Source organism: Lampetra planeri, chromosome 34 (assembly GCF_965212315.1).
Source record: "Lampetra planeri chromosome 34, kcLamPlan1.2.h2, whole genome shotgun sequence".
Classification (NCBI taxonomy): Eukaryota; Metazoa; Chordata; class Hyperoartia; order Petromyzontiformes; family Petromyzontidae; genus Lampetra; species Lampetra planeri.
Window position 1 is genome coordinate 11,437,422 of NC_136140.1, and position 20,825 is coordinate 11,458,246.

General features: G+C 58.0%; 1 protein-coding gene across 1 annotated transcript in view; it reads left to right on the forward strand.

The window, feature by feature from the left end:
* LOC144729966 (receptor-type tyrosine-protein phosphatase gamma-like) overlaps positions 1–20,825 on the forward strand; it is a 455,918-nt gene that overhangs the window by 23,441 nt on the left and 411,652 nt on the right. The window contains exon 3 of the mRNA XM_078610395.1: positions 47–127. Coding sequence (XP_078466521.1) covers positions 47–127 — 81 coding nt within the window. The remainder of the gene's footprint in view (positions 1–46; positions 128–20,825) is intronic.

Here is a 20,825-nt window from a genome sequence, read left to right on the forward strand (position 1 = left end):
GCGAGGGCTGATGTGGTTGTCCTCGTGTGCGCGTGGTGGTTCACAGGGGCGGCGATGGAGCCACAGGATGGCAAGGAGCAACGCGGAGCGAGAGACGACAGGGAGGAGACGGACTGGACTTACACTGGTAAGGCGGAGCGAGCGTGTGAGCCTCAAGGTGCACATGGCCTGGCACATGCGTCGTGGTGACGTCACCGCCACTTAGTGGCGAATGGCGGTTGATGTTGTATGTGAGCGCGTGCGTGACCTCCTGCCAGCCGACGTTCGACACTTCACGTGGCCTTGAAGTGCACGCAGCCTGGCACAGGCGCCGTAGTGACTCAACTGCCACTTAGTGGCGAATGGCGATTGTTGTTGTTGTTGCGTGTGCGCGTGTCGCATCGTGTGCACTTTTCGACTGTGGCGTTGCGACGTCTCGTGAACGGCTTGCCCCAATCGGACAATTCGAGGGCGATCTGAAACAACTCCACGCGGCTACTCCTCAAGCACTCGAATCGGGGATGTCAAATCTTGACGACGTCAATTTGTTATCTGTTGCAATCCCCCTCCAAAAATGCCACGGGACAGTAGGAGGAGGAGATGATAGTGGACGGCCACGGGTGGCGCATCTGACAGGCTTCCCAGCTTTTACTGATTGGCCGGGTAGAGGACTGGGGGGGGGGGGGTAAAATGGGCGAGGTACGGGCTGGAGAAGATGTGGTGCGGCAGGATGTGGATCTGAGTGGACTTGCTGATGAGTCTTACCAGCGGTGTCGAGGTTGGGCCTCTGTGGAGGAGGCTCACGAACGACGCTGCGATGGGCGGTTGATAGGTGCTCGCGAACAGCACTTGGCCCCACGTGTGTGTCCGTCCGTGCGCGCGTGCGAACGTGAGGATGAGTGGCAGTGGGGTCACTTCACACAGCAGCCTCCACCCCTGTGCATCCTCACCCCGTCCCTTGATCCCTCCCCCTCTCCCAGCTGATGGTGATGACAATCGATGATCGATGTTCGTAGATACTGATTTATGATGATGATTAATGGATAATGGATGTTGGTTGATGATGATGATGATGATCATCATCATAACGCTGGATGACGGTAGACGTTGATGTGTGGGGGGCATGTTGATGATGTTGATGAGAAGATAGATGGCATTGGGTTAATGCTGCCCAAGACGGGACATCACCAAGTGTTGTGTGGAGCGATGCCGGATTGTCCCCGTGGGGTTTCCTGCGGGTTCTCCCGTTCCCTGGCGACGCCGAAGCGACGGGACCCGCGAGACGTGTCTGGTAACTCACCCAACATCCAGATGCTGAACGATTCCGAGAAAATTACTCGATTGGTAATTACACGAAGCAGCAACACCGAGCACCCTCCCCACCCACCACCCCTCCGTGGCAATTAAAACCAAAAACCTGTCGGCATCCTCCTGAGAAGTGATTATTGAGAGTCCCGTGAGCCTCAGTGAGGAGTCCCGATGCGCTCCGGGGTTGAGCACGCGCCCAACGCGACTCTCGCCTCGGATTGGTCGCCGCTCGCGAGTCAATGGAACGCGACAACCACCACCACCGTCACCACCACCACCACCACCATCGTCACCACCACCATCGTCACCACCACCACCGTCACCACCACCGTCACCACCACCACCGTCACCACCGTCACCACCACCACCGTCACCACCGCCACCACCACCGTCACCACTACCACCGTCGTCACCACCACCACCACCGTCGTCACCACCACCACCGTCGTCGTCACCACCACCACCACCGTCACCGTCACAAAGGGCGTGAGAATGGACAAAGTTCACTCGCAGGTGCACTCCCAGCCGAGGTCGCTCTGCGCACAGCACACGCAGCACGCAGTACACACACACAGCACACTCACACTACACACACACAGTACACACACAGTACACACACACACAGCACACTCACACAGTACACACACACAGCACACACACACACTACACACACACACACAGTACACACACACAGCACACTCACACAGTACACACACACACAGCACACTCACACACCACACACACACAGCACACTCACACTACACACACACAGTACACACACAGTACACACACAGCACACTCACACAGTGCACACACACACTACACACACACAGTACATACACACAGTACACACACACAGTACACAAACAGCACACTCACACACAGTACACACACAGCACACACACATACAGCACACACACACAGCACACAGTACACACACACAGTACACACACACAGTACACACACAGTACACACACAGTACACACACACACAGTACACACACAGTACACCCACACACAGTACACACAGTACACACACAGCACACACACACAGTACACACAGCACACACACAGTACATACACAGTACACACAGCACACGCACAAAGCACACGCAAACAGCACACACCACACACACACAGCACACACAGCACACACACACGCAGTACACACGCAGTACACACACAGCACACACACACAGTCCACACACACACAGTACACACACAGTACACGCACACACACAGCACACGCACACAGACAGCACACACACACAGCACACACACAGCACACACACAGCACACACACACAGCACACACACAGCACACACAACACACACACACACAGCACACACACACACAGCACACACACACAGCATACACACACACAGCACACACAAAGCACACTCACACACAGCACACTCACACACAGCACACTCACACAACACACACACAGCACACACACACACACGCAGCACACACACACACGCAGTGCACACACACCCAGTGCACACACACAGCACACACACACACAGCACACACACACAGTACACACACACACAGCACACACACACACGCAGCACAGGTTCGTGGTGTCGGTGGGCTGTGTGCCTCACGACACGCGAGTGAAGGGAGGCACGAGGAGTAATCCTGGTCGGGGTCCCGGCATTCACGGGCGTTTCACAATAGCACTTGCCCCAACGTTCTGCTGAGGCTATATGGGGGATCTTTACATTTGTCTTTTGGGAGCAATGGTCGTGGTGATGGTGGTGGTAGTGGTGACGGTGGTGGTGGTGATTGCAGCTGTGTGTGTATTTGATAAGGTGAGCATGTTAAGTGTTCAGGTGAATGTGGTGCAATATTCACGCGAGTCAGTGTCGTGGTGAGCCACACAGCGCAGGTGACTGTGCAGGTGAGTGAGTGTCGTGGTGAGTCACTGTGCAGGTGAGTGAGTGTCGTGGTGAGTCACTGTGCAGGTGAGTGAGTGTCGTGGTGAGTCACTGTGCAGGTAAGTGACTGTCGTGGTGAGTCACTGTGCAGGTGAGTGAGTGTCGTGGTGAGTCACTGTGCAGGTGAGTGAGTGTCGTGGTGAGTCACTGTGCAGGTGAGTGAGTGTCGTGGTGAGTCACTGTGCAGGTGAGTGAGTGTCGTGGTGAGTCACTGTGCAGGTGAGTGAGTGTCGTGGTGAGTCACTGTGCAGGTGAGTGAGTGTCGTGGTGAGTCACTGTGCAGGTGAGTGAGTGTCGTGGTGAGTCACTGTGCAGACGAGTGAGTGTCGTGGTGAGTCACTCTGCAGGTGAGTGAGTGTCGTGGTGAGTCACTGTGCAGGTGAGTGAGTGTCGTGGTGAGTCACTGTGCAGGTGAGTGAGTGTCGTGGTGAGTCACTGTGCAGGTGAGTGAGTGTCGTGGTGAGTCACTGTGCAGGTGAGTGAGTGTCGTGGTGAGTCACTGTGCAGGTGAGTGAGTGTCGTGGTGAGTCACTGTGCAGGTGAGTGAATGTCGTGGTGAGTCACTGTGCAGGTGAGTGAATGTCGTGGTGAGTCACTGTGCAGGTGAGTGAGTGTCGTGGTGAGTCACTGTGCAGACGAGTGAGTGTCGTGGTGAGTCACTGTGCAGGTGAGTGAGTGTCGTGGTGAGTCACTGTGCAGGTGAGTGAGTGTCGTGGTGAGTCACTGTGCAGGTGAGTGAGTGTCGTGGTGAGTCACTGTGCAGGTGAGTGAGTGTCGTGGTGAGTCACTGTGCAGACGAGTGAGTGTCGTGGTGAGTCACTGTGCAGGTGAGTGAGTGTCGTGGTGAGTCACTGCAGGTGAGTGAGTGTCGTGGTGAGTCACTGTGCAGGTGAGTGAGTGTCGTGGTGAGTCACTGTGCAGGTGAGTGAGTGTCGTGGTGAGTCACTGTGCAGGTGAGTGAGTGTCGTGGTGAGTCACTGTGCAGACGAGTGAGTGTCGTGGTGAGTCACTGTGCAGGTGAGTGAGTGTCGTGGTGAGTCACTGTGCAGGTGAGTGAGTGTCGTGGTGAGTCACTGTGCAGGTGAGTGAGTGTCGTGGTGAGTCACTGTGCAGACGAGTGAGTGTCGTGGTGAGTCACTGTGCAGGTGAGTGAGTGTCGTGGTGAGTCACTGTGCAGGTGAGTGAGTGTCGTGGTGAGTCACTGTGCAGGTGAGTGAGTGTCGTGGTGAGTCACTGTGCAGGTGAGTGAGTGTCGTGGTGAGTCACTGCAGACGAGTGAGTGTCGTGGTGAGTCACTGTGCAGGTGAGTGAGTGTCGTGGTGAGTCACTGTGCAGGTGAGTGAGTGTCGTGGTGAGTCACTGTGCAGACGAGTGAGTGTCGTGGTGAGCCACTGTGCAGGTGAGTGAGTGTCGTGGTGAGCCAGGTGAGTGTGGATGTTGAGCTGCGCGTCACACCGCGTTGGTATGCAGCGCGGTATCGTCGGCTGAGCCTTGCGGCCAACTTTCCTAATCCTCCGCACGCCTCTAATAGGATAGAGAAGATATTTATTTATTTTCCCTGAAAACGTAATCCGTTTATAAAATACTGTCGAGAAAAGACAGCATTTGGCCTCGGGGAGTGGGCATGTGCCGAATGAAATAGGCAGCGTGTTCCTGACAGCGCTCGACAGGGTTTAGATGTGTTCCAAGCGCCACGTGTTTGCCAGTGTCCGCTTTGAATCCTTAGTGTAGTCATTGCGGGGACGGTTATAATAAGTACACCAGCCAGCCTCCGCCTCCTCCTCCTCCCCCCTTCCCCCACCCCACACACCACTCACGTCTCAATTTCCCTGTCAGGATCCCGAAAAGATTGCCATGGACGTCACTCCCATCACACCCTTACCACGCTCGTAGGGTTGACACCTTTGTTATAGAGATAAAATAGAAACGGGACGCATCGTAGCAGGAAGAAGACTCTCTCACACGATCAGAAGATGGGACGACCACCGCGTGTGGATGCATCGTCTAGGTTGGTTGGAGCGCCGTCGTCATCGGTGCTGCTTGTTGCTGTGGTCGTTGTTACATAAGCGACAAAACCCGGGACGCGTAAACCTCCCGTGGAAGAGACGCAGATTTACGGAAGGAATGGGGCGCCACCCCCCCGGCGGCTGTTACCGCTCGCTGGAGATTCGCGACGAATGAGGGAGCGCTTTTGGTTTTTGGCGTCCGCGGGTCGTTTGAACGCTGGATTCTCCCCCCTGGCGGGGGGGGGGGGGGTCCAGTCCCGGTTCTCAGGTGGAGCGGCGAGTGGGATGACAACCCTCGAATCCGGTCGCCAATAAAAACTTGCCACGGAGGACCCCCATAGAGCGACATGCAGAGACCCGCAGACGTCAACAGAGACCCGCAGACGTACACAGAGAGACCCACAGACGTAACACAGAGACCCGCAGACGTACACAGAGACCCGCAGACGTACACAGAGACCCGCAGACGTACACAGAGACCCGCAGACGTACACAGAGACCCGCAGACGTACACAGAGACCCGCAGACGTACACAGAGACCCGCAGACGTACACAGAGACCCGCAGACGTACACAGAGACCCGCAGACGTACACAGAGACCCGCAGACGTACACAGAGACCCGCAGACGTACACAGAGACCCGCAGACGTCCACAGAGACCCGCAGACGTCCACAGAGACCCGCAGACGTACACAGAGACCCGCAGACGTACACAGAGACCCGCAGACGTACACAGAGACCCGCAGACGTACACAGAGACCCGCAGACGTACACAGAGACCCGCAGACGTACACAGAGACCCGCAGACGTACACAGAGACCCGCAGACGTACACAGAGACCCGCAGACGTACACAGAGACCCGCAGACGTCCACAGAGACCCGCAGACGTACACAGAGACCCGCAGACGTACACAGAGAGACCCGCAGACGTACACAGAGACCCACAGACTGACACAGAGACCCACAGACTGACACAGAGACCCACAGACTGACACAGAGACCCACAGACTGACACAGAGAGACCCACAGACGTACACAGAGAGACCCGCAGACGTACACAGAGACCCACAGACTGACACAGAGACCCACAGACTGACACAGAGACCCACAGACTGACACAGAGACCCACAGACTGACACAGAGAGACCCACAGACGTACACAGAGAGACCCACAGACGTACACAGAGAGCCGCAGACTTCAATGGAGACCCGCGGTGGCGAGATGTTGTCTACCTCGCTTGGTCAACAGGGTCGTGGGTTCGATCCCGACCCTGACGACCCGCTACATATTTGGAGACTGCGTGTCTCTATCTCCGGGCCCTCCGGGGTTTCCCCTCCACATTGAGACACTTGAGTTGAAAGTGTTTGGCTGCTGCTGTTGTAATGTCCACGTGATGATAAGCCACTTCGCTGGGCTATCATTTGTGATCGCCAAGAGCTACTTGGCTCAGGGGGGCCTTACCTGGTACAATAAAAACAAGAGTTAGTTCGTGAACAGCGGCGTGAATTGACGGTCTCAGCGCGGTCACCCGTGTTCGCACATGAAGCAAAGGTCACCCGTATAGCCTTTAACAGATTGTAGAGGCAAGCACTGTCAAAGAGCACACGATGAAGGCGGGCGACATGGCACGAGAGTTGTTGTCAATATCACGCCCGGCCGCCTTTGTCTCCGAGGTGCTGATGTTGTACACACGGCACCCGGCTGATGTGCTCATTTAATGCTGAGCCGACCTAGGCGCGGGCCCTGGTCCGTTTAAAATATTCGTTGTCTTGTTATTGGTCGTGAGCGGGAATCGAACTCGGACGGCTGGGGTCTTAGCGCGGCGCGCTCCGACCACTGCACAAAGACAAAGACCCCCCATTTAGCCTCTAACAGACTTTATTTCTAGATTTGAAGCTTTCGTGACTGCAAGGATTCATATTCTTAGGTTTTTTCGGTAAAGTCACGTAGGTAAAAAATAAATAAATAAATAAAAGTAAAATAAAAATAAAATAAAAATCACGACGTTTCGGAGGCAACACAAGCTTCCGTCTTCAGGTGAAGACGGAAGCACACTCTGCCACTGTGCGTGTGTGACACACTCTGCCACTGTGTGTGTGTGACACACGAGTGTGGGATAGAGGGGAGGGGGGGTAGCAGCACGCGCCCTCTCGAGCTCTGAGCCGAGAGGGACAATCGCTTTGATTGACGGGCGACGATCGCTTTTTGCACCACGCACGGAGGCGTCGCTCCCAGCGGGGAGACGACGACGACGAGGACGAGGAGGAGGTTTGGGCCCCCGGGGCTCCGTGCACACGACGACACACGGGCGGGCTGGGAGTGGGGGGGGGGACTGTGCTCGCACACGGTGGTGCACTGCTTGCCGGCCGCAATAGCCGTCGCCGCTTGGTCGTGGCGAGGCGAAGACGCGAGTGGGGATTCACCGCGAGGATGACGGCTAGAGGAAAGTGAGGAGGAGGGAGGGAGGGAGGTAGGGAACGTAGGGAGGGAGGGTAGAGATGGCTTGCCGCCGCTGGTCGGTGGGTGGGCGCATGAGAGAGGGGGGTCTGTTCCGTGTCAATTCTAATAATTTAATATCTTTATTGTGTTTTTGTTATGAGCTCTGTCAGGAGAGCGGCGATTGATCACGAGCCGTGAGACGAGCCCCGTCCGTCTTGGCCACGAGGGCATGGTTGTGTGCCATCGCTTCCGTGGGGAGCGGTGGCGCAGTGGTTAGCGTGCCGCGCTACGAGCTCGGCGACGCGAGTTCCATTCCCGCCCCGCTCACGTCCGAGGCCAGTGACGAACATGTCAACGTGTCCTGGGCCTCCCCTAGGTCATTTCAGCCTCAAATGAGTACCTGGTACAGTGTGGAAATCAGCACTGGGGAGGCGCAGACTGCTGGACGTGGTGCCGGCCACCCACCCCCCCCTCGTGTGCCGTGGCGGCCTTCGAATGTGCGACTCGTAAAACGGCACTCGCCCCAACTGGGCGCTAAAAGGCTACACGGGGGGATCTTTGTCTTCGTGCGCACTTTGCAGAAGCGACGCGTGCCTTGTCGAATCAACTCACTCGTTGACCCTTTCGCAGCGCACCGAGACGCGCAGTCCCCTGCACGAGAGATTCCCCCCCCCTCCCCAATATTTCCGTCGTGATAGATTTTTTTCTCATTCATGGATGGTAATAATTCACAATCAATCATCGGCAGCAGCAGCAGCAGCACCACCGTCACCACTTAGCAGCAGCAGCAGCCATGGTCTCTCCACTGCTGGCTGGAGGTCTATCCCCAGAGTCGTCGCGCTCTCTCACAGCTCATCGAGCTGGGATCGCGCCTCGCTCGCATGACGCGCTCGCTTAAGAAGCACGTGGCGCGAAACGTCGGACATCGTGCCGAACGACACTGCGACGCGACCCCGAGAGGACAGCGCGGAGAGCCGCAGAGTAGCACATGTCCAGCGGTAGTCGACAAAGCATCAGCTGCTGACGCTGGTGAGGATTGCATTGCTCCATCTCCCGGCTGGACGTGCTCTCTGGTTCATCGCCTTTGGCTCCGACTCTTATTATTATTATTCGTGACCCGTCCGCCAAAAAACCCCCCGTAAATGTTTAAAGCCTTTTCCATTCAAGGCCACGCGGTCTCGCTATTGACGGACGTGTTGAGTTGTGTTTCCTTATTTGTGCTTGTGCACCGCTGCCAATGCAGTGTCAACCAACATCATTTGTTTTAACTTCTAGCGACGCGTCCTGCCCACGTCCGCTTGACTTTCCTTAGCAGTCAATGTGCCCTGTGTGCTACAATCCACGTGCTACTCTCGCTGTCTCTCAATGTAATCATCATCTCAACACCCACTGCTAAATGAAGATCAATGCGATGTCTCTTCCCGTGCGTGTGTCTGTCAGTGTAACTCCAAGCATTCGCCTCCCCACGATTTTTTTCGTACTTTTACACTCTTTTCACAGTTACTAATTAAATAATAAATATATATATTTTATCACGTATAGCCCTTCATGAATCCACTGCTGGATGAAGGCATCCGCAAGCCCCCCCCCCGCATCCGCCGCCACCACATCTCTTGACATTGCCACTACAGCCGTTGAAGTTGGCCAGCCTCAAAGAGCCTGCTTCGCGCCTGCGACATGCATGGCGTGCCTGCGACATACATGGCGTGCCTGCGACATACATGGCGTGAACAATACGGGGGTTGGTTTGGTTCTAGACGGGCGGCACAGAGCAAATAGAACATATGGAATAAGATAAGTCAGAAGGGATCGCAAGTGAACGGCGCGCGCTGTACGTATCGTATGCAAGTTGAACTTCCTTCGCACCGTACGTAGCCAACCCTACTCGTGGGAGGTGCTTTGCACGGCGTTTCCGCGAGGGTAGAGGCGCATCCCTGCAAGTTGCGGAGACCCGCGTGCGGTTCCGCGGTCGGACGTGGACGGCCACGCGCAGCGCGCGTGGCCGTCCACGTGGCCGTCCACGAAGACGTCCACGTGGCCGTCCACGAAGACTCAACAAGAGCACGCGCGCTGCGCGTGCTCTTGTTGAGTCTTCTCCATCGTTTGATCCCCCCCCCCCCTCGTCACCCCCCGCCTCTCTTCCCCGCACGGTTAAGCCGCTAAGTGAGCGCTGCCCGAGACCGGCGTGCAGGAGAGTGATTCTCCGAGAGGGTTCTGGGTTAATTGTCTATCGAGCGCCACGCGCCACCGATTGTGCGTTGAGTTATTCCCGTGCCAGGGCCCCGCAGTTATCGCGCGCAGAGAACAGCGGCGGGGGGTGGGGAGACGAGAGGGAGGGGGGGGGGAGACGAGAGGGAGGGGGGGGGGAGACGAGAGGAAGGGGGGGGGGGAGACGAGAGGGAGGGGGGGGGAGACGAGAGGGAGGGGGGGGAGACGAGAGGAAGGGGGGGGGGGGAGACGAGAGGGAGGGGGGGGGAGACGAGAGGGAGGGGGTGGGGAGACGAGAGGGGGGGGGGGGAGACGAGAGGAAGGGGGGGGGGGAGACGAGAGGGAGGGGGGGGGAGACGAGAGGGAGGGGGGGGAGACGAGAGGAAGGGGGGGGGGGGAGACGAGAGGAAGGGGGGGGGAGACGAGAGGGAGGGGGGGGGAGACGAGAGGGAGGGGGGGGGAGACGAGAGGGAGGGGGGGGGGAGACGAGAGGGAGGGGGGGGGGAGACGAGAGGGAGGGGGGTGGGGAGACGAGAGGGGGGGGGGGGGAGACGAGAGGGAGGGGAGGGAGACGAGAGGGAGGGGGGGGGGAGACGAGAGGGAGGGGGTGGGGAGACGAGAGGGGGGGGGGGAGACGAGAGGGAGGGGGGGGAGACGAGAGGGAGGGGGGGGGAGACGAGAGGGAGGGGGGGGGGGACGAGAGGGAGGGGGTGGGGAGACGAGAGGGAGGGGGGGGGGAGACGAGAGGGAGGAGAGGGAGACGAGAGGGAGGGGGGGGGGGGAGACGAGAGGGAGGGGGGGGGAGACGAGAGGGAGGGGGGGGGAGACGAGAGGGAGGGGGGGGAGACGAGAGGGAGGGGGGGGGGACGAGAGGGAGGGGGTGGGGAGACGAGAGGGAGGGGGGGGGGAGACGAGAGGGAGGGGAGGGAGACGAGAGGGAGGGGGGGGGGGAGACGAGAGGGAGGGGGGGGGAGACGAGAGGGAGGGGGGGGGAGACGAGAGGGAGGGGGGGGAGACGAGAGGGAGGGGGGGGGGACGAGAGGGAGGGGGTGGGGAGACGAGAGGGAGGGGGGGGGGAGACGAGAGGGAGGGGGGGGGGGAGACGAGAGGGAGGGGGGTGGGGAGACGAGAGGGAGGGGGTGGGGAGACGAGAGGGAGGGTGGGGAGACGAGAGGGAGGGGGGGGGGACGAGAGGGAGGGGGTGGGGAGACGAGAGGGAGGGGGGGGGGGAGACGAGAGGGAGGGGGGGGGAGACGAGAGGGAGGGGGGTGGGGAGACGAGAGGGAGGGGGGGGAGACGAGAGGGAGGGGGTGGGGAGACGAGAGGGAGGGGGTGGGGAGACGAGAGGGAGGGGGTGGGGAGACGAGAGGGAGGGGGGGGGAGACGAGAGGGAGGGGGGGGGAGACGAGAGGGAGGGGGGGGAGACGAGAGGGAGGGGGGGGAGACGAGAGGGAGGGGGGGGGAGACGAGAGGGAGGGGGGGGGAGACGAGAGGGAGGGGGTGGGGAGACGAGAGGGAGGGGGGGGGAGACGAGACGGAGGGGGGGGGGAGACGAGAGGGAGGGGGGTGGGGAGACGAGAGGGAGGGAGGGGGGAGACGAAAGGGAGGGAGGGGGGAGACGAGAGGGAGGGGGGGGGAGACGAGAGGGAGGGGGGGGGGAGACGAGAGGGAGGGGGTGGGGAGACGAGAGGGAGGGGGGGGGGAGACGAGAGGGAGGGGGGGGGACGAGAGGGAGGGGGTGGGGAGACGAGAGGGAGGGGGGTGGGGAGACGAGAGGGAGGGGGGTGGGGAGACGAGAGGGAGGGGGGTGGGGAGACGAGAGGGAGGGGGGTGGGGAGACGAGAGGGAGGGGGGTGGGGAGACGAGAGGGAGGGGGGTGGGGAGACGAGAGGGAGGGGGGTGGGGAGACGAGAGGGAGGGGGGTGGGGAGACGAGAGGGAGGGGGGTGGGGAGACGAGAGGGAGGGGGGTGGGGAGACGAGAGGGAGGGGGGTGGGGAGACGAGAGGGAGGGGGGTGGGGAGACGAGAGGGAGGGGGGGTGGGGAGACGAGAGGGAGGGGGGTGGGGAGACGAGAGGGAGAGGGGGAGAGGAGGAGAGGAGAGAGGGAGGGGGGTGGGGAGACGAGAGGGAGAGGGGGGAGAGGAGACGAGAGGGAGGGGGGTGGGGAGACGAGAGGGAGGGGGGGAGACGAGAGGGAGGGGGTGGGGAGACGAGAGGGAGAGGGGGAGAGGAGAGGGGATTAATAAATAAAACGAGACGCCACGTGAAGATGTTTAGTATTTGGTGCATTTGTCAAGTTGATCGGTTTGTCGGGTTTACGCGTGGAGCCAAGGAGCGCGCGTGTAAGCGTGTGTGTGTTTGTGTGTGTGTTTGTTTGTGTGTGTGTTTGTGTGTGTGTTTGTGTGTGTAGGTATGTGTGTGTGTGTTTGTGTGTGTGTTTGTGTGTGTGTAGATATGTGTGTGTGTGTTTTTTTGTGTAAGCGTGTGTGTAGGTATGTGTGTGTGTAGGTATGTTTGTGTGTGTGTAAGCGTGTGTGTGTGTAGGTATGTGGTGTGTGTGTGTGTTTGTGTGTGTAGGTATGTGTGTGTGGGGAGCAGAAGTGTAGCGGTTAGCGCGTTGCACTAGTAACCTGGAAACCCGGGTTCGATTCCCGCTCACAGTCAACAGCAGTGACGATTATCGGAAACTGTCCTTGGCCTCCCCTAGGTCGACTCAGCCTAAAATGAATACCTGGTGCAATGTGTAAACATCAACACTGGGGAGGCAAAGGCGGCCAGGCGTGGTGTTGGCCACCCACCCCCTCGTGTGTCGTGCCGGCCTTCATAGGTGCTCGCTAACATTACTTGCCCCAACAGTCTGTTTAGGCTATACGGGGAATCTTTTTTTTGTGTGTTTGTGTATGTGTGCTGAGAGAGGGTGGCGTCTGTGTGCAGACTGCCCCCGACATGACATCATAACAACAGTCTGAACCACTGAACGGCTTCCGTAGGATTGGAAGGATGCCCTGCTGGTCCCCATCTTTAAGAATAGGGACCGCACAGATTGTAACTACATGGGCATCTCAATCTTCAGTGTGCCGGGAAAGGTACTGGTAAGGGTAATTCAACATCGTCTTGCCAGACACGCTGAGAGGTTTCAGTCCACGGTGGTTCTGTACAGATACAATATTTTCTGTCGATCTGCTACAACAGAGGTGTAGGAAAATCCCACAGGACCTACATCTCTGCTTTGTTGATCTGGTCAAGGCCTATGATACCATCAATAGGCCTGGTCTCTGGGTTATACTTCATGCTTTGAGAGTCCGTGACTGTGCTCACAATCATTCAAGATCTTCATGATGGTGGGTAGCCCAGGGTAAATCTACGTGACACACGAGTCAGGGCCATTCCCTGTTCACATTGGGGTGTGAACAAGATGTCCTCTGGCTCCCGCATTATTTCATCTTTGACCGCGTAGTTCGAGAAGCTATCCATGGCTGTACCGGAAGATTCTCAATTTTGGTACAGATGCAATGGGAGGCTGATCAATGCCCGGATGCGGTCGAGGGATGGCTTCCTATTGGTGAGTCTCACTGTGAGCACTGCGTAAAGCTGTCGAGTGTTCTGTTACGGGTCCCCCGTGAAACTAAGACAAATATCGTCCGTGCAGCCTTAACAGACTGTAGGGGCAAGTGCTGTTAGCGAGCAGCTATGAAGGCCCGCACAGCACACGAGGGGGTGCGTGGCCAGCACCACGCCCGGCCGCTTTTGTTTCCCCCGTGTCGATGTTTACAGATCGCACCAGGTACTCATTTGCGGCTGAGTCGACCTAAGGGGAGGCCCACGACCGGTTTAGATAATCGTCACTGGTGTTTGCCGTGAGCGGGACTCGAAGTATGGTGGGCGGGTTTGCACTCGCACTCACACACACCCATACCCACCAGGCCACGTGAAGTGTCGTAGGCTCGCTGATAGGAGGTCATGGGGCAGATCTATGTGCCATGGGTTGGCTGACTAAGATGACTGGCCAACTGTGCCAACTGGCCGCGTTTTAGCCGCCCGGCGCTCCGTTCGTTGTTGTGAGCGTCGCTCCTCTGCCCTCAGTTGTTGTTGGAGGACGACTGCTTCCAATGTGTCCAGTAGCGTCCTTCAAGATCCTCCTCAAAAGAGGCCGACCTTGACACCGCTAGTGCCGGTCTTCGGCAAGTCCACTGAGCTCCACATCCTCCCGTATAGCATCAGCTCCATCTCACGCACATGTGCACGCACACACACGTCACCACGGTCCTTGTGCCAGGCTATGTGCACTTTAAGGCCACGTGAAGTATCGAACGCCCGCTGGCAGGAGGTCACGGGACAGACCCAGGTGCCACGGGTTGACTGACTGAGATGAAACCTGTCGTATTGCTGTACACGTGGCAGCACACCAAAGATGTTTGCACGCACGTTTTTTCGAGGGACGAACTTCGGACTCACCATTGTTCGTCGATTTTGGACCGCTCAGGAATGATCAGTTTCGGATTTTTCAGGAGTAGACAAGTGACGTCACGTGACAAGCGCGGAAACATTTTTTCGGAATAATCGCAAATGTAACTCGCGAACAATCTTCATTTTCCAGCTGAGGTCCACCGAGCTACGTAGCTCTTTCTCAGAGGCGACCCGGCTATCGCGAGTGAGCTCAACGAAGTGGCCAATCGCGTGGATGTTGACGCTAAACGTGGACGGGGAAAAATACCGGAGGACTCGGAGACAAAAATGCAATTTCGGGACGTTCGACATTTCTCATCTCGGCCGATTGACGATTTTCTGTTCCACCCCAGATGAATCGAAGAGCTCAGGTGCCGTGCGTGCATGGCACGTGACCATCACGTTGCATGCACGACAACGGCACAGCCTTGTCGAGACCACCACCAGCTCGAGAGCTGAACACGTGGGCTGCGTTATCGTGTAGCCCCCCGCCCAAAAAGCCCCCACGCGAGTTGAGTGACGTGGAGGCAGCAGTGCCACAAAGAAACGACCGTGCACCGGAATCGTCCCCAAGTGGACTCATCGGCGAGCCTCACCTTCAAAGCGACTCATCGGCTGCCTCTCCGGGACAGCGCCGCCGCTGCCGCTGCTGCTGATAATGATTGTCGCCAGGATAATGATCGTGATGATTGGAGGGCAGCAATCCATTAAAGCTCTGCCGTGAAGCCGCCAGCCAATTAACTCGACGAAATGGCAATTAGCGCGAGCAGCCCGCGCGCGCGCGCACGGTGGCAGCGATGGCGAACAATGGGGGCTTGTGCGAATGCTGTGTAGTATATTTACATACACACACACACGCACACACTTCGTAATATATACACACACAAAAATCTTATTTATTTATTTATATGATGGTTGTAAGCGGAGCGGGATGATGGATCTACAATTCTTATTATATCGTCGCGAGGACAGACAGCGTGGACAGAGCAGAGCGGTGATGGATCGAGGCGCCGTAACCTACAGACGTACAAAGACAAAGATCCCCCGTATAGTCGTAACAGACTGTGGGGCAAGGGCTGTTCGCGAGCAGCACCTATGGAGGCCGGCACGGCACACGAGGGCTGGGTGGCCAGCCCCACGCCCGGTCGCATGTGTCTCTCTCGTGGCGATGTTTACACGGCGCACTCTTTACACTCCGAGGTGTGCGTGCGTTTTGACAACGCAACGCAGCGCTGACGCTCCCCGGGCCCGCATGGGAAATGTCTCCTGCACGGTATCCATGCGGCGGCCTTTTCTTGTCGCGCGTTAATGAAGAGAGCCGTGGGGGGGGGGGGGGTGCTGAACTCTGAGCGCGCGAGTCGCATTATCAGCAGCAGGGCTCCTGTGATTGCACCTCGCGCCCCGATCCTCTCCCATATCGCGACACCCGGAGCGCACGGCACAAGGAGGAGGTCACGGGCCGTCGCACTCGCCACTAAATTTCCCTCGGGATATCGGAGCCTTGTGTGTGTGTGTGGTGTGCGAGTCACGTGTGTATGTGTGGTGTGCGAGCAACGTGTGTGCGTGTGTGCGTGTGTGTGTGTGCGTGTGTGCGTGTGTGTGCGCGCGACTCATACGTCGGAGCGATGGCGCAGTGCTGCGCTACGAACCCAGCGGCCTCAGTTTGATTCCCGCTCACGGCCATCAACACCAGTGACGATTACGTGAACTGGTCCTGGGCCTCCCCTATTTCGACGCATCATCAAATTGAGTACCCGGTGCGGTGTGTAAACATCACCACTGGGGAGACAAAGGCGGTCGGGCGTGGTGCTAGCCACCCACCCTCTCGCGTGCCGTGCCGGCCTTCATAGATGCTACTCGCTAAAAGCACTTGCCCCAACAGTCTGTTCAGGATGTACGGGAAATCTTTGTCTTTGTATTGCGGTGTGCGAGACCCGTATGTGTACACGTGTGGCTGGGTGTGTACCCACGTGCGTGTATCCACGAGACTGTATTGGTGCGACCGTCTATCTGCTGACACGCTTGTTGGTGCACATGCGTGTCAGCAGTGTATGTGTACACGTGTGTGCATAACGGGCTACATGTTGGACATTTGTCTTCATCCTGATGATGTGCCCAGGGTAGCCTTCACAGACTGATGGGGCAAGTGCTGTTAGCGAGCAGCACCTGTGAAGGCCGGCACGGCACGCGAGGGGGTGGGTGGCCAACACCACGCTCGGCAGCCTTTGTCTCCCCAAGGGGGGCGATGTTTACGCACCGCACGAGGTGGCACAGTTGAGTCGACCTCGGGGCTTCTCGGGACCGGTTCAGATATTCGTCACTGCTGTTGGTGGCCGTGAGTGGGAATCGAACTCGGGGGGCTGCGTTCGTAGCGCAGCGTAGCGCTCACCGCTCCGCTACACTTAGCGCTCCCACCCCATTTGTCTCTCTCTCTATATATTATATATATACTAGATATATACTAGATATATAAACACGCGCGCGCACACAGGCGCGCGCGTGCGCGTTTAGTGTGAGCGCGTAATCACCTGCACACCGGCGCGAGATTAATGGACCCCCTTTTGTCTCCACACTTCGCCCCCCCCCTCCCAGCCACCCCCAGCCCCCCAAACCTCCAACCCGCAAATTCCGATTACCTCCTAATTCATCCCATTGTTCATTAAAGCGGACTCGGAGGCAAACACGGCGATAAATAATGAAAAAAAGCGTTCTCGTTTGTTGCTTAAATGTTTTACGCCTCCTCATCTCCACTCCCCCACCCACCCACCCACAGCCCCCTGACCCCCCTCTGACCCCACCCCCGATATCGCGGGGCGAGAGAGAGGGGATCGCGGCCAGGGTTTAGGGTCGTGACATTTCGTTCGGCGTGCACGCAATCTGGCCCGGCGATGTTGACACGGGGGCAGCGTGAACACGAGCTCGCCTGCGTTATTGGGCGCCACGGTGGCTCAGAGATGTTAACTACCTCGCCTGGTGCACAGGAGGTCGTGCGTTCGATTCCGACCCGGGCGCCTGCTGTTTATTTGGAGTTTTCGGTCTCTCGCTCTCTCTCCATGGTCGTGTGTGTTTGTCTCGGGGTTATCGGGGTTTTCGCTTCACACTTAGAATCAACGTCACGCGTTCAGAGTATTTGGCTGCTATAAAATTCCACGTGATGATGATGGTGATAAGCCCACTTCGTTCAGCTACATAATTTGTGATTGCCAGGTCGCTTCTGAGAAGAGATACAGAGCTCAGTGGGCCTTACCTAGTAAAATAAAATAAAATGTTTGTTTAAAACAAACAAATTTAAATTCTGGACATGTTGTTGTGTTGTTGTTGTGTTGTTGTTGTTGTTCTGATTTCACGCCAAGTGGCCGCTATCGCCACCGCGCCGCCCCGCGTGCGGGTGCCATGATGAGCACGGCGCCCCTCTTGTTGGGAAGCGGGGATCCGCAGCCGCACGCGGCGTTCACAACGATCCGTAATTAATTGGAGTCTCGAACGCGACGACACAATGGGAGGGGGGCTAGGGGGAGGGCGGCTAGGGGGAGGGCGAGGGGGGTCTAGGGGGCTAGGGGGAGGGCGAGGGGGGCTAGGGGGAGGGGCGCTAGGGGGAGGGCGAGGGGGGGGGTAGGGAGAGGGGGGCTAGGGGGAGGGGGGTTTGCCGCTGCGCTACGCGTGGAGGCAGTCGTGGTGAGCCCCGTTTCGACGCCAATCGCGGACCAACGTGGCGAGGTTCTTCACTCGCGCACGAGTCGTGCCTTGCGGGGTCACGTGCGGGCTCCTCTCCCACTTACTCCAAGCCACGTACGGCGCGAAAGAAGGTCGACGTACGTATGTACAGAGGAGGGCCCCCCCCCCCTCTCTCGAGCTGACTCTCGTGGAGGCTCCCATCCGCCGACAGTGGCGTGAGTCAGAAATTGCAGGGCTGCGCCGCTACCGCTACCGGGCACGGTGAAGTCCCTGATCCGTGAGGCATCCGCTCTGCTTTTGCTTCCGTGCGTGTCCGTGTGTCGCGGTTAGCGCTACGAACCTGGCGACCCGAGTTCGATTCCCGCTCACGGCTACCAACACCAGTGACGATTATCTGAGCCGGTACTGGGCCTCCCCTAGGTCGTCTCAGCCTCAAAATGAGTGCCTTGAGCGGTGTGTAAACATCGTCACTAGGGATACAAAGGTGGTCGGGCGTGGTGGTGTTGGCCACTCACCCCCTCGTGTGCCATGCCGACCTTAATGGGTGCTCCCTAACAGCACTTGCCCCAACAGTCTGTTAAGGCTACACGGGGAGGGGGATCTTGTTTTTGTATCATTGCGGTCGATCGCCAAGGAGATGGAGCTATGGAATCACCTCGTGTGCACGCGCCAAGTGGAGTGTGCGAGAAGACGACTGTGGGAGGAGGCTTCCATCCAGCAGCCTCAAATGAGTAGCTGGTGCGGTGTGTGGTAAACATCGCCAGGAGGGAGACAAAGGCGGTCGGGCGTGGTGCTGGCCTCCCACCCCCTCGTGTGCCGTGCCGGCCTTCGTAGGTTCTCCTCGCTAACAGCACTTGCCCCCACAAGTCAACGAAGGCTACACGGGGGATCGTTATCCTTGTGTGTGTTTCGTGCTGGCGGGTGGCGGAGCCTTGTGTTGCGTGCAGATGTGGCACAGAGGTCTGTCCGAGCACTTCGCTACAAACCAACAACCCTGAGATTGATTCCCACTCACGGGCCAACATCAGTTCGCGAATGTCTGAACACGTGCCGGGCATCCGTTGTGTCGACAACAATCTTACGTGACTTTACCGAAAGAACCAAGAATATGAATCTTAAACGAGTCACTGGTTCGGTGTGTAATCGTCAGCGCTGGGGACATAGAGGCGACACGCTCGTGGTGCTGCTCGTTTGCCACAGTGCCGGTCTTCATAGGCGCTACTCGCTCATAATAGCACTTGCCCCGACAGTCTGTCACAATGCTTTTCGGGGCATCTTTGCCTTTGTCTGCTTTGTGTTGTGTGGTCAGTATGTCGGGCGTCTGGGATATCTGGCAGCGGAGAGTCACGATATGGACCATCCAATTAATCACGGACATTCAAATCGCCGCTATTGATGTCTGCAAACTCACATTACGCTTTGGCATGCCCGAGCAATTCAATTATTGATATGAAAAAAGATAAATCTTCATTTAAAATTGAGGAGCCGAACCTTTACTCCAACCCCGATGTTTAACCTTCTAACTTAACGACAAAATCCCCCTCTTATTAATATCTAAAATGCATTTGCTGGCATAATTTGATTCCTGATGTCACCCATTGATTCGCTGATGAGATGGATGTGTGATTAAATGTCACGTGCCGCGCTCACTCCAAGATGGGTGCCGCCGTCGTCGAACCGACGAACCCAACGCGAACTCACGCACAGACAAAGCTCCCCCGTGTAGGCCCCAAAAAGACCGCTGGGGCAAGTGCTGTGAGCCAGCACCTATGGAGGCCGGTACTTTGGCACACGAGGGGGTCGGTGGGCCGCCACCACCACGCCCGGCCGCCTTTGTCTTCCAAGTAGCCATGTTTACACACCACGCCAAGTAATCATTTGAGGCTGGGTCGACCTAGGGGAGGGCCCGGGACCGGTTCAGATAATCGTCACTGGTACTGGTGGCCGCGTGCGGGAATCCAACCCGGGTCGCAGTGGGGGGGGAGAGGGGGGTTCTTAGCGCAGCGTCACGTCAGCCGCTGCACCTCCACGACCCAGTCGGGGTGTGTGAGCGGTGCAGCTGCACCACCACGACCCAGTGGCGGTACAGCTGCACCACCACGACCCAGTGGCGGTACAGCTGCACCACCACGACCCAGTGGCGGTACAGCTGCACCACCACGACCCAGTGGCGGTACAGCTGCACCACCACGACCCAGTGGCTGTGCAGCTGCACCACCACGACCCAGTGGCGGTACAGCTGCACCACCACGACCCAGTGGCTGTGCAGCTGCACCACCACGACCCAGTGGCGGTACAGCTGCACCACCACGACCCAGTGGCTGTGCAGCTGCACCACCACGACCCAGTGGCGGTACAGCTGCACCACCACGACCCAGTGGCGGTGCAGCAGCTGTCTGGGTGCAGCTGCACCAGCCGAGGCACGCCACTGCTCCGCCTCGAGCGTGTCCGTGGCACCGTCGCTTCGACTGGAGCCGATGCTGGACATGGACGATGGCTCCGACTTGACGATCGCAGCTGCAGCCAAAGGGCCACGGGACGCATCTCGGAGCGAGAGGGAGCACGGCCGCAGAGGGAGACGGAGCCATGAAATCGCGAGAGATGGAGACAACGGGGGGCGGGGGGGGGGGGGCTGCACTTAATCCAGCAGTGGATAGCCCGTGGCTGGTGGTGAGAGTGCGAGGTGTGTTGGCCGTCAATAGAACGAGGTCGTACTTGAACACCTCACCCCCACACACAATGATCCCCTAATCCCAAATTAGACATTGTGTGTGCATATATATAAAGTGTAAATAATTAATGAATGCACGCCGTCCCGA